The sequence below is a fragment of the Myotis lucifugus genome, unplaced genomic scaffold (genome assembly GCF_000147115.1).
Source record: "Myotis lucifugus unplaced genomic scaffold, Myoluc2.0 scaffold_223, whole genome shotgun sequence".
Classification (NCBI taxonomy): domain Eukaryota; kingdom Metazoa; phylum Chordata; class Mammalia; order Chiroptera; family Vespertilionidae; genus Myotis; species Myotis lucifugus.
In genome coordinates, this window is record NW_005871271.1 from 655,897 (window position 1) to 669,227 (window position 13,331).

The window sequence follows — 13,331 nt, forward strand, 5'->3', positions numbered from 1 at the left end:
ATATGGCATTTCTCCTTTTCTAAGGCTCAACCCAGCGATTCTCATTTTGATTTCAAAGAAGACAACTTCATGACAACCGTGGTGATGGGAAGCAGCCATCTGACACCCTTGCACGTTCATTTCCTATACCTACTCCTTTATGAAAGAGGTGCCTGGCATCCTTCTGCACTGGACTATATTTTAAGTTGTTTAAAATGTTGTATCTCCTCCAACTCCATTTATTCCTCCAGTTCTTAATTCCCTTGCCATCAAAGCCACATGCCCTTGAAGAGTATTTGAGGATATGCCTCTCCCTCTCTTCTTCCCTGTCCGTACCCAATGTCTTCTTTCCTTGAGTGACCACTTCTTTTTTTAAATAACCAAGAATTACAATGCTCTTAGCATCACCAGTATTCACACAGGAGGCTCTGCTTTATTATATGTGAGAGAAACAGATATAAATTCTGGCTATGGAAGTTTGAGCTGCCATTGGGCCTAGAGATAAATGCCTTTTACCAGACTGGAAACAAACACCCCTAAAAGCAATAATGTTACTTGGCATTTATTCAACATTTTTCATCTACAAAGCAATTTGTTAACATTAAAGAATGAGCTGTCCATTCTTCCCACAATAATAAATGTATAATGCTGAGTATCATCCTGTCTCATTTCTCAGACCTAAACAAAGGGCTCTGAATATAAACTGTGGCTGAATATAAACTATGACTTCTTATGAGGAAAGTAGGGGACCAGGTGAGGGGATGAGAAGAGCTATCATTTTTCTAGAGAATATTGAGAGTCGGGGATGACAGTTTGAAGGAAAACTCTCCAGGGTTCTGGCCCGGCTCCACTTCCATTTACTCCACACAATGACACCCTGAGAAGTTTCCACAGAGGTTAGGTCATTCCCAGTCACCCCCCAACTGCTGGATTTCAGCTTTTGGGTGATCCTTCCTTTGTGTTACTGGCCCCTTTCCTTATTCAAAATTCAGGTGTTGCCTCACATACCAAAGCAAGCCAATCTTAAATTCACATTTAAATGTATATGTACAGGTGCATACCTAACATCTGCACTCTCTTATCCTGCCGCCCGCCCCCTTCCATCTTATTTGGGGTAGGGAGGGAGGTAAAAATGAACCATGCCTATTAGCCCAATGTTGTGCAATGATGTGACTAGGAAGAACTCAATGAGATTAAGAACAGGTTTACTCTTTCTGAAGAAATCATTCCATCAAGAGGAAGGCGAGCCTCCACCTGCTCAGAGTAATCACTGGCTAAACATCTTAGACACCCTGTGAACTGCAAATAAAAGCACTGAGGACTCTCCCATTATAACCCTTTCCCAAACAGAAAGGAAGACAGAAAGTATAAAATGTTGCTGGATTATCTATATGTATAAAAGTCTAATATGCTGTGTCCCTCCAGGTAATAATATCACATAGCAATGCCCGGCTTCCTCTCCCTAGTGATGACTAGCCTCCTTGCAGTTTCTTCAGCCCAGGAACATGACTTGCTTTATAGCCAGGTGGAAACATTTCACACTTTAACCAAATGTCTGTGAAGTGTTTTCCCATGCCTCACCTCATTTGATCCTCACAGAAGTACTGGAGTAGGTAGATAGGAGACCCGGTGGAATCCTATTTGCTTTTTATTAGCTGAAAAAGGGAGATTTAGAAAGCTTAGAAACTTGATCTGACTGAAAAAAAGTAAGAAAAGGTGGACCTTGAAAATGACTTCAGGTTTTCTCAGTGCACAGAATATAGTCAAACACTGCTGCAGTTAAATATTTACCCTTTGTTCTCCCTGCATGATCTACTAGTACAATAATAATCTGCTTTGTGTTGATATTTACTGCTGTGTTGCTGACAATTACCTTAAAGAGAAGTTGGGGTGCTTCACTGGGCTGGGAAACTTTTAGCTACATCAGAAAGCAGGTCTAATTAAGCAAGCTTATTCTACATATAAAAGGCTAAGTTGACTCGTGCATACACGATACATACAAAGCTCTAGCTGGCACCAATCGTACACATGTGTTTCCATCTGCTAATGTCAATCATGAATTTGGTTGACACTTCTATTATAGAGAAAGGGCCAATAGCAATATTAAAATATTTCTTCTAATTAATTTCCTTTCAATGTGCATGAATTTGTGCACTGGGCCACTAGTTATACTATAGAGGTAGATAGCTCACTGAAATCACACGATGATGATATAGTTGAGTAAGAGCTTCTATTTACTGAGAATTTACTATGATGCCAGGAACTGTCCTACATTGACTTCTGGCAACAACCCTGTGAGACAGGTGCTATTGCCATCTCTTTCATAAATTAGGAAACCAAGAGCACAAGAGATTCAGTACGTTGCCCAGTATCGTGCTGTCAGCAGGCAGCAGAGCCAATTTTAAGCAAGGCAGTCTGACTATAGAATCCACTTGATTAATCCTTGGGCTGTGCTAACTGGCAACCACAGCCCGAAAGCCTGATTTTCTACTTAAATGCAAAACAAACAAAACACAAACAGAACCACTTCCTTAGAGGTTATCATTCTGAAAGACTTCAATGTATGGAAGGCATGACTCCCCAGACAGTGGTCACAGTGTCTGTGATGGCTCTAGTTAAGATAGGGTGTGTTAAAAGCTGGGGAATGGGGACCAGGAAGGAGGCAGAATGTCTCAAAAGATGAGCTGAAAGCAGACATAGAACATACCGAAGTTCTGCAGAATTTTTTTTAGAACAAGTAGGCAGAAGTAATTACACAGTTGGAACTTATTCACGATTTAAGGGCCAGTACATGTTGGATCATGAGTGCCGTGAGATGGAATCTCAGCAATAGGTTTTTGATGGTCTGCTTCAATTAAGAAAAGACAAGAGCTCATTAATACCCGGGCTCACGATTGCATAATGTGAATAAAAAACACAGATTAACATACATAATTGATCTTGCATTATTCAGTGTGCCAACTTGGTAATGATGCTTAGTTCTGGTGGTCCTCCTGTTGTTGAAAGTGCTTTGGGGAGTCACTTTGAATTGCTTGTTTCAGTGATACTGTATCACATTCCTTGTGGCCAAGAGAGAGCACAGACCAAGCACAGTAAGAAAACAAAGCAAGGATACATTCTCACTCTCTCTCTACTTTTGCAATTCAGATTATTTGACACCTATATCCCACATTCTGGATAGGGTTCCAGGTACAAAAGGAACAGTAATATCAAGGTGCTATGAAAATCCTGGCACAGAAAACATTCTTTGGATAATTTCATGAGAAACATGCCACATGAGCCAGGCCTTGAAGGCTGGCTTTCAATAAGCAGAAGATTGGGATGGGGGTTAGAGGAGGTGGAAGTGGTGAGGCACAGCAAGATAGGTGAGATAGATAGACAAGCATCCTTGGCTCTCCCAGGTAGTCCAGGTTGGCTAGAGAGCAGTATGTGCTGGTGAGAATGAAAGTAGGCCATGAAGACAGGTTGGACAATATTGCATCGGGCTTTGAATGACCATCTGAGAAGTCTGTACTTTAAAATTAAATAAAAGTAAAATTTTAAGAAATGGGAAACCTCTGAGAGGCTGTAAGCATCAGAATGACTGGAATTGTGCTTCAGAAAAATTAATGTCCTAGTAGTACATAAAATTAAAGCTTTTTGAATTGGACATCTAAATTTTGGGAAAAAACTGAACCAAGTCTGATGAATAAGAAAGAAGTGTGTGATATGGAACTGTGTGTGATGTTTGGTCAAAAAACAAGGTATTGAATAAAATGTTAAATTTTATCCTGTGGCTTCTAAATGGATCTAAAGAAACTTCCAAAAAGATTTAAGAAAAGATTTTGGAGTGACGGCAGCATCACAAAAATAAGTGTAGAGAGTCTTCTCTAAAACACCTACTTTCAAGGATAAACCATCCCAGTGAAAAATCCATTTGGTCCTTTATAAGAAATCAGAATTAGCTTGGCATCTGGGGATACTCACAGCTCTCGGCACCTGGCCCAGCTTCTTTCAAAATGTCCGCTGTTCACAAACTTCTGTGCAAGCTCAGCTTGAGGATAATCACTCTATGGATCCGTCAAAGCCTATACTAACTTTGATGCTGACTGGGATGCTTTAAACATTGAAACAACCATCAAGAACAAAGGTGTGAATGAAATCACCACCACGACATTTTGACCAATTGCAGCAATGAGCAGAGACAAGATATTGCCTTTGCCTACCAGAGAAGGACCAAAATGGAATTTGCTTCAGCACTGAAGTCGGCCTTCACCTGGGGAGGGTGATTGGGGCCTATTGAAAACACCTGTCAGTATGATGCTTCGGAGCTGAAGGCCTCCATGAAGGGGACTAATGAGGACTCATTGAGATCATCTGCTCAAGGACTGGCCAGGAGTTGCAGGAAATTAACAGTCTACAGGGAAATGTGCAAGACTGATCTGGAGGACATTATTTCCGACATATCTGGTGACTTCTGTAAGCTGATGGTTGCCCTTGTGAAGGGTAGAAGAGCAGATGGTTCTGTCATGGATTATGAAATGACTGAAAGATGTCTGGGATCTCTCTGAGGCTGGAGTGAAAAGGGACTGATGTTCCCAAGTGGATCAGCATCATGACTGAGTGTAGCATGTGTCACCTCCAGAAAGTATGTGAAAGGGACAAGAGCTACAGCCCTTATGACATGTTGGAGAGCATCAAGAAGGAAGTCGGAGAGAACTGGAAACTGCTTTCCTGAACCTGGTGCAGTGTATCCAGAACAAGTCCCTGTATTTTGCTGACCAACTGTACAACTCCATGAAAGGCAATGGGACTCGCGATAAGGTCCTGATCAGAATCATGGTCTCCTGCATTGAAGAGACATGTTGAAAATCAGGTCTGTCTGAATTCAAGAGGAAGTATGGCGAGTCCCTGTACTACTACATCCAACAGGACACCAGGGTGACTATCAGAAAGCCCTGCTGTACCTGTGTGGCGGGATGAGTGAGGCTCACAGGGGCTTTAGCATCCAGGAGTGGTATTCCTATGCTTCCAGCTAATTCTAGAAAATCAGCTTATAACTAATAGCTCCCTGTGCCCATCCCTGTGAGGATGGTGTTAGCATTGCCCCCTGTCCATCCTCATTTTAGTTGCTTAAGCATTGCCTTGCTTTCTCTTCTAGTCATTTTAGCCAAAGAAATGCACATCCGAAGGAGCTGGAAGCAAAATCTATGGTGCAAAACACCTTGCCTCTTATGTACTGTGTCATAAACAGATGAATAAACTGAATTTTTACTTTAGAAATTAAAAGAATTATAAATCATAATTATTACTTATTAGAGGCCTGGTGCACAGAATTCGTGCAAGTGTAGGCTCTCTCGTCCCCAGCTGCCCCTCCCACTGGTCATTCCAGAAGGTCGTTCTGGAAGGTAATTCCGCCATCTGGTCTAATTAGCATGTTAGCTCTTTATTATATAGGATATCACACAGTATACTCTTGAAATAGGTTTATGGCAATCCATCACCAAAACTAGCTTCTGTAAGTACAAGTCTGTGATGGCTCTCCTGTGTCAGCTTGGCTAGGCTACAGTCCCATTATGCCCTCTCACTCCTCTAACTCCAGCTGAGAAGGGATTTTTGCAGATGTAATTAAAGTCCTTATCAATTAGCCTTAAGGGAGATAATCCTGGTGGGCCTGATTTAATCAGCTGGAGGGCTTCCAAAGCAGGACTGAAGCTTTCCTGAGAAAGATGAAATTCCACCTGTGGACAAGAGCTCCATGCCCATGCCCATGCCATGGAGTTCTAGCCTGTCCTACAGACTTTGGATTTGCATAGCCAGCCCCTCTCACTTACATATAGCAATCCCTTATTTATATGTACATATATGTGTGTATACATATATATACACACAGTAAGATTTTTTTTTAATATATTTTATTGATTTTTTTACAGAGAGGAAGGGAGAGAGACAGAGAGCTAGAAACATCGATGAGAGAGAAACACCGATCAGCTGCCTCCTGCACATCTCCCACTGGGGATGTGCCCGCAACCCAGGTACATGCCCTTGACCGGAATCGAACCTGGGACCCTTCAGTCCGCAGGCCGACGCTCTATCCACTGAGCCAAACCGGTTTTGGCCACAGTAAGATTTTATATACACATAGCTATATAAAATCTCATACTGGTTCTACTGCTCTGGTTGGATTCTAACACAGTTTACTTTCTTTATGAGAGCTAACATTATTCTACGAGGGGAATGTACTCTGAAATGTACTATAAATGAATTAATTACATAAATACCGTTGTTAGAAATTGTATTTAAGTTAAAACTAAAGCTGTGTGCTTTACTTTTTTGAAGTGCACTATAATATGGCGCCATTCGTACAATTGCAGAAGCCGTGGCTTCTAATCACATCTCACACGGCTTTAGCAGGGGGGAGAGGGGGCCACCTTAATCCTGGGTCTACAACTCCCTGAAATCATGTGTAAAATTTTTCTGAGAGCCCAATCGCTATGACACGCACTGACCACTAGGAGGCAGACACTCAATACAGGAGCTGCCGTGACATGCACTGGCCATTTACAGAGAAAGGGCACTGCAGACCTGGCGCCAACAAAGCAACACTTGGCTTCCCCCAAGTGGGACACAGGCCCCGCCACCACCCTAGAGCAACAGCCCACCAAATTGCAGCCAACGCTGCCGAGACCCCATGGCGCAAAATGTGGCCCACAGCCCAGCCCAGCCTGAAAATAGTGGCTGTGGGTGCCGGGTAATGACATCACATAGCAATGCCCGGCTTCCTCTCCCTAGTGACAGGCCATTTAACAATAAATGGCACTGTGGAACTGGTGCCCACAAAGCAACACTTGGCTTCCCCCAAGTGGGACACAGGCCCTGCCATCACCCCGGAGCAACATCCCACCAAATCACAGCTGAGCCCCCACTGCACAAGATGTGGCCCACTGCCCAGCCCAGCCCGGAAATGGTGGCTGTGGGCACTGGATGACATCACGTAGCAACGCCCAGCTTCTTCTCCCTACTGACTAGCCTCCTTGGAGTTTTTTCAGCCCAGGAACACGACTTGCTTTATAGCCAGGTGGAAACATTTCACAGTTTAACCAAATGTCTGTGAAGTGTTTTCCCGTGCCTCATCTCATTTGATCCTCACAGAAGTCCTGGAGTAAGTAGATAGGAGACCTAGTGGAATCCTATTTGCTTTTCATTAGCTGAAAAAGGGAGATTTAGAAGGCTTAGAAACTTGACTCGACTGAAAAGAAGTAAGAAATGGTGGACCTTGAAAATGACTTCAGGTTTTCTCATTGCGCAGAATATAGTCAAACACTGCTGCAGTTCAATATTTTACCCTTTGTTCTCCCTGCGTGATCTACAATAATAATTTGCTTCATGTTGATATTTACTGCTGTGTTGCTGACAATTACCGGAAAGAGAAGTTGGGGTTCTTCACTGGGCTGGAAAAATTTTAGCTACATCAGAAAGCAGGTCTAATTAAGCAAGTTTATCTATATATATATAAAAGGCTAAGCTGACTCCCACATGCGTGATATATATATAAAGCTCTTGCTGGTGCAAATCGCACATGTGTTTCAATCTGTCATTATCGATCGTGAATTTGGTTGACACTTCTGATATAAAGGGCGAATAGCAATATTAAAATATTTCTTCTAATTAATTTCCTTTCAATGTGCATGAATTCATGCACTGGGCCGCTAAATTTAATAAACAATGAACAAAAATCACATTTTAAATGTAAAGTGAGAGTTGAACTCAATTTCTCTAAGAAAATTCATGCAAAAATTAGACCTCAGAAATGGCATTTGATACACTGAGTACAACGATCACAACTTGATCTTTGTATTTAAAACATGAATATCAAGGAATTGTAACTGAGAAACCACACAGAAAGCTACAGAATTTTAAGACAGTGCAAAAGAGAAGGACCTGTTGCAGCATTATACATAAGCTGACTTAACTGTACAAAGAAGGTGGCTTTGCCTCACCTCTCTCCACATCTTCCTTAGACAGCTCTCATATGTGTCTCCTGTGCTAAGAAACATCCCTCCAACTAGTGAAATATTATTTGATACCATGTTAAATAGATACCCCGGGCAAAGGTAACAACTGTCTCTTCAAACTTCTGTGATGTAAAATAACTCAAAGAGCACATAGCAGTGTCTTGCATGTAGTCAGTGCCCAGGCAATAGGATGACACCACGATCATCCTCATCAATCAAGCCACTGAAGAATTACTACAATGGTGGCCTAAAAAGTGAATCTACCCCCCAACGATTCCAGTATTTTTTTAAAGTGCCAAATTCTAATTAAACCTGTGATAGTTTTACTGACATAGGATATATTAAGATGGCTGTAATATATTGAAATTTTCAAGGTTATTTTAGTTTGAGATGTCTACATTCTTTTAGTTATACCCAAATTGAAGCTAAACTGACAGAAAGATTATATGAAAATCCTCTGAGTAGGAAAAATATTTTCTATAGTAATATGAGGTTCTATTTTTTTAATGGAAAAGGAATGATTAGGAAAGAATCCACTTCTATAACAAATATAAAATTTCCCATCTATCTGATAAGTATAAAAATAGCATAAGAAACATAGATACATCTAAATAGACTGAGCCAAAAGAGAAAGGTATTTCACAGAAATTATGTTATCATCAGAACAGTATGGTTTCCTATATTTAAGTTCTATTTATTATGTTATTTTTACAAGTAGCAAAGTCCCTGTTTTTTTTCCCCAGTTTAATATACATGAATATAAAAAGTGATTGATTTCCACGTTGCCCACCCCACCCACATCCAACTGGGTTACTAGGAAGCTGTGAACCATGAACAGTTCCTGAAGGAGCGGTGGTTTCCTCCTTAACTTGGTCTTGAACTCCAGCATTCTACTCAGTCATCCTCTTGCTGATTTCTTTTCTGTCAAAGGAAACCAAGACTACATTAAAATAGCACATTCTAACTGGCATATTTGTTCACCTAGAGTCACTTGTTCTGTCAGCAAGTTTCATTTTCTAGAGGCCTTGGCAAATTCTCATGGAAAAACATGCCTGAACTTATTTACTCAACTAGTTTATCACTTGGCTCCAGGGTATATTACCCTCAGGCCTTTGACTATTTTCTACACTCTCTTCTACAGGTACAAACATTCCCACCCAGAAACACACACAAATACACATATTCACTTTCTTCCTGAGTCAGCACAGCTCTGATCTTCTCTTAGCCCTGTAACCGCTAGTAGACGTACTTTCTTTAAAATTAGAAGTACTGTGAAAACTATGCAAAAAGCATGCACATCATAAAAACATTTTTGTCATTCTCATTATTAAATACTAGAGGCCCGGTGCACAAAAATTTGTGCACTCGGGGGGGAGGGGGAGTCCCTCAGCCCGGCCTGTGCCCTCTCGCAGTCTGGGACCGCTCGGGAGATAATAACCTGCTGGCTTAGGCCGGCTCCCGGGTGGCAGAGGGCAGGCCCAATCCCTAGGTGCAGCACCTGGTCGGGCTCAGAGCAGGGCCGATGGGGGAGTTGGGGCGCTGCCCCCTGTCATGCACAGAGCAGGGCAGATTGGGAGGTTGCGATGCCACCCTCAGTCATGTTCAGGGTAGGGCCGATTGGGGGGTTGGGGCACCGCCCCCTGTCACACTCAAGGCAGGGCCGATGGGGAGGTTATGGCTCTACCCCGTCACACACAGAGCAGGGCCCGTGGGGGGGGGGAGTTGGGGTGTTGCACCCTGTCACACACAGAGCCACAGGGCGATCAGGGGGTTGGGGAGCTCCCCCCTATCAGGCACAGAGCAGGGCTGATCAGGGGGTTGGGGCGCCTTCCCCTGTCACGAACAGAGCAGGGCCGATAGGGAGGTTGTGGCCCCACCCCCTGTCACACACAGAGCCGCAGGGAGATCAGGGGTTTGGCGCTGCCCCCTGTCATGCTGATCCCAGTGCTGGGAGGCCTCGCAGCTCCGCTGATCCCGGTGCTGGGAGGCATATTACCCTTTTACTATATAGGATAGAGGCCTGGTGCATGGGGTAGGGGGCTGGCTGGTTTGCCCTGAAGGGTGTCCTGGATCAGAGTGGGGGTCCCCACTGGGATGCCTGGCCAGCCTGGATGAGGGGATGATGGCTGTTTTCAGCTGGTCACACACCCTTCAGGGTGGGGGTCCCCACTGGGGTGCCTGGTCAGTCTGGGTGAGGGGCTGAGGGCCGTTTTCAGGCTGGTGGGTGACTGAAGCTCCCAACCGCTCCTTTTTTTCTTTTTTTTTTTTTAATTCTGGGCCAAGGCCTCTGCTGCTGAAAGCAGGTATCTGGTTTGTTTCGGTTCTATAATCGAAACACTGTATCATCTCCAGCTCTCTCTGAGATCCCGGCCGGCTGAAAGCTGGTTTCTGGGGTTTTGTTTAGCTTCTATATTTGTTACAATGTTTCAAACTGCCAGCTCAGAGGCCGGCAAGGCAGGCGGGGAACGTTGGAGTCCTCCTTCACTGAAGCAAGCAAGCCTCATGTTCGTTTCCAGCTGCCTGGCTGCCGGCCGCCATCTTGGCTGGCAGTTAATTTGCATATCACCCTGATTAGCCAATGGGAAGGGTAGCGGTCATACGCTAATTACCATGTTTCTCTTTTATTAGATAGGAAGTTATTCCTTCAGTTCATATTACTTGATCACTTTAAAATGACCAACCTCAGTAATTCTGCTTCTAAAGTAAAATAAAAGTTTAGGTAGAGCCTGTCCGGTGTAGCTCAGTGGTTGAGCGTTAACCTATGAACAGGAGGTCACATTTTGATTCCCGGGGTCAGGGCACATGCTCAGGTTATGGGCTCAATCCCCAGTAGGGGGCATGCAGTAGGCAGCCAATCAATGATTCTCTCCCATCACTGATGTTTCTATATTTCTCTCCCTTTCCCTTCCTCTCTGAAATCAATAAAAATATATTTTTTAAAAAGTCTAAGTAGAATAAGACTAAAATGAAATATTAAAAAGCCAATTTGAAAACAAAGATGCTAAGTACACATAGACCTTACCAGCTTAAGGAAATCGATGAGTTTGTGAGCATCTTCTCCAGTAGAGAGGTCTACAAAGTCCTTGGGCAGTCGATAACTTAGATAGGGACTTGGCTGGACGGTAGCTTCACTATTTGTACAACGGAAAGCTGGAGAATCCTTTACCAAAAAAAAAAAAAAGCGGGGGGGAAGTCTGTGAGAAATTTTAAGTCTCTTCTCCAAACTGAAAAAGGTTCTATCACAACAATTTCAACTTCATGTTCTTTTTTGTACTGGGCAAGGAAGAAATAAGATTCTGAAGTAAAAGAAGGCACCACGTCTGTAAAACATTTTTACATATTCAATATGACATAAACATGGGTATCTGCAAACAGTGTCCTGGAGAGCGAGGCCAATCCCTAAGTGCTACCCGTGTGCAGCCCGAGTGTGATACAAACAGGGTATGTATCTCTTTAGTTCCCAATGGGTCACAGGCCGCAGGCTACTTATCATTGGCCTCGAGCAATCTCATACAAACCAGAATGCTTTATAAATATTATCACTTTCTTCAGGTGCAGTTAGGAAGTATTGCCTTAGAGCAGTGGCCGACCACGGCCTTAGAGAATAAAGTTAATAGTAAGGGCAAGCAAATGCTTTGAATTCCTAACACCTTTGTACTTCTTTTATGTAATCTAACTTATTTATGTATCTGTCTCATTACCTACGTAAAACTGCAAGCAACATGCAAATCCAAGTATCATACTGAACAAGTCTTTACATTCTTTCATGTACAGTTGGCCCTTGACAACAGGGAGGGTGGCGGCACCGACCTCCTGAGCACTTGAAAATCTTCATGTAACTACAGTCAGCCTCAGCATGTGCAGATCCCAACCGCAGAGCTGACCCTCGAGCAATGTGGGTTTGAACTGCATGGGTCAACTGGAAAAATATCCAAGTGTAAGTGGACGCATGCAGTGGAAACTCATGTTGTTCAAGAGTCAGCTGTACCTGCTTAGGGCCGGCAGGTAATATTTACATGTTGCCTTGTGCAGAAAAGGACTTCAGAGACAGAAGGCCTTGGGTTTGGACTCCATGGTGATGAATATCTAGCTGAGGGATGGATGTGTCCAGCACAGGGAGACAGGCCAGAAGCTTGAATGGAACAAGACCTAGAAAGCAGGCCACAGTTTTGACAGACAGACCAATCATCTGACAGGTATTTATGAAACACCTACTTTGTACTGGACCTTTTTCTAGGTCTGGAAGATAAACTGATAAACAAGACAGGTAGACAGCCAATCAGCAAGCAAACAAATAAACTAACAAGGTTATTTCAGATAGTACAATGTGTTATAAAAACAAAACCACGGGCTGCTATCACAGAGAACCAGGTAGTCTGCTAGGGAAGACCTTGCTAAAGAGGGGATGTCTGGACTGAGAGCTGGAAAGTATGACAGAAACAGCCTGGGAGGTCTGGGAGCAGAGCACGGCTCTGAAGGCAGTGGAACAACCAATGCAGAGAGGCAGGGCTTGGAGCTTCAAGAAACAGAAGGACAGGAAGGTTTCTGTGGAGTGGAAAATAGGCAGGAGGTGAAGCTGGGCAAAGGCAGGAGCAGTTCCCGTTTCCCCAACTGCCAATATAATGTTGTTTAAATTAAGCAAAAAAGAAAGAAGGAAGGAAAGGAAGGAAGAAAGAAGAGAGAGATAGAGTAAGAAAAAAGAAAGATCCAATCATATTATTTGGATCATAGATTGAATCTTGTACAAACTATTTCTATTCAATAACTGTGTCCCTCATATTTATAAATAACCCTGTGCTGAATAATTTACATTCTTCTCCTAGACACTCAGATTTAACAGCCCACAACTGAAGATGCCATCAGGGATAAAATTCCTTCTCTCACTAACTCAACACTCATTAGTTGTGCCTGGCATTGTGCCAAGCCCTCAGCTACGTGGAGAACAAGAGACTCTACCCTTGTGCTCAGAAGCTTGCAGTCTAAAGCAGGACACAGGCAAGTCAACAGGCAGGCATCACGCGTGGGCAAGTGCCTTGACAGGGAAAAAACATCTAGTTGAGTCAGATCTAGAGAAACAGGCCCAAAGAAGGCCCAGGACAGAGTAATGATGAAAAAAATTATTTCAGAGATGGACAAAAGGAAAGATGGTCACACTGAAGGCAAAGCAGCAGCCAGAAGAGCTGGAAGACCCAGAAGGGAGAACATGCCACAGAAGCTGAGGGAAGAGATGCTGTAAGAACAAGAGGGTAACACGTTCAAATGGTGCCAAGTGGTTGGGTGAGAGAAGGACAGTGGGTCGTTCACTGGAATTAGCAACAAAGCAGGGGAGCCCTTGCCAAGAGCAGTCGATGTGGGTGG

At 43.4% G+C, this 13,331-nt stretch overlaps 1 protein-coding gene and 1 pseudogene across 4 annotated transcripts in view; one reads left to right on the plus strand and one right to left on the minus strand.

The window, feature by feature from the left end:
- The first annotated feature begins 3,962 nt into the window (after positions 1 to 3,962).
- LOC102418485 lies at positions 3,963 to 4,997 on the plus strand (annotated as a pseudogene).
- A 3,610-nt stretch (positions 4,998 to 8,607) lies between these two features.
- The window catches only part of CDC123 (cell division cycle 123), a 71,550-nt gene continuing 66,826 nt past the window's right edge, over positions 8,608 to 13,331 (minus strand). For 3 of the 4 annotated variants that reach the window (XM_006098211.3, XM_023761959.1, XM_006098212.3), the window contains exons 11-12: positions 10,996 to 11,133; positions 8,644 to 8,894 (exon numbers count right to left, since the gene is read on the minus strand). In XM_006098211.3, the coding sequence (XP_006098273.1) occupies positions 8,868 to 8,894; positions 10,996 to 11,133 (165 nt within the window). In that variant the 3' untranslated portion in view covers positions 8,644 to 8,867. Of the gene's footprint in view, positions 8,895 to 10,995; positions 11,134 to 13,331 lie in introns of all 4 variants that reach the window. The other variant, XM_006098210.2, reaches the window with a different exon arrangement.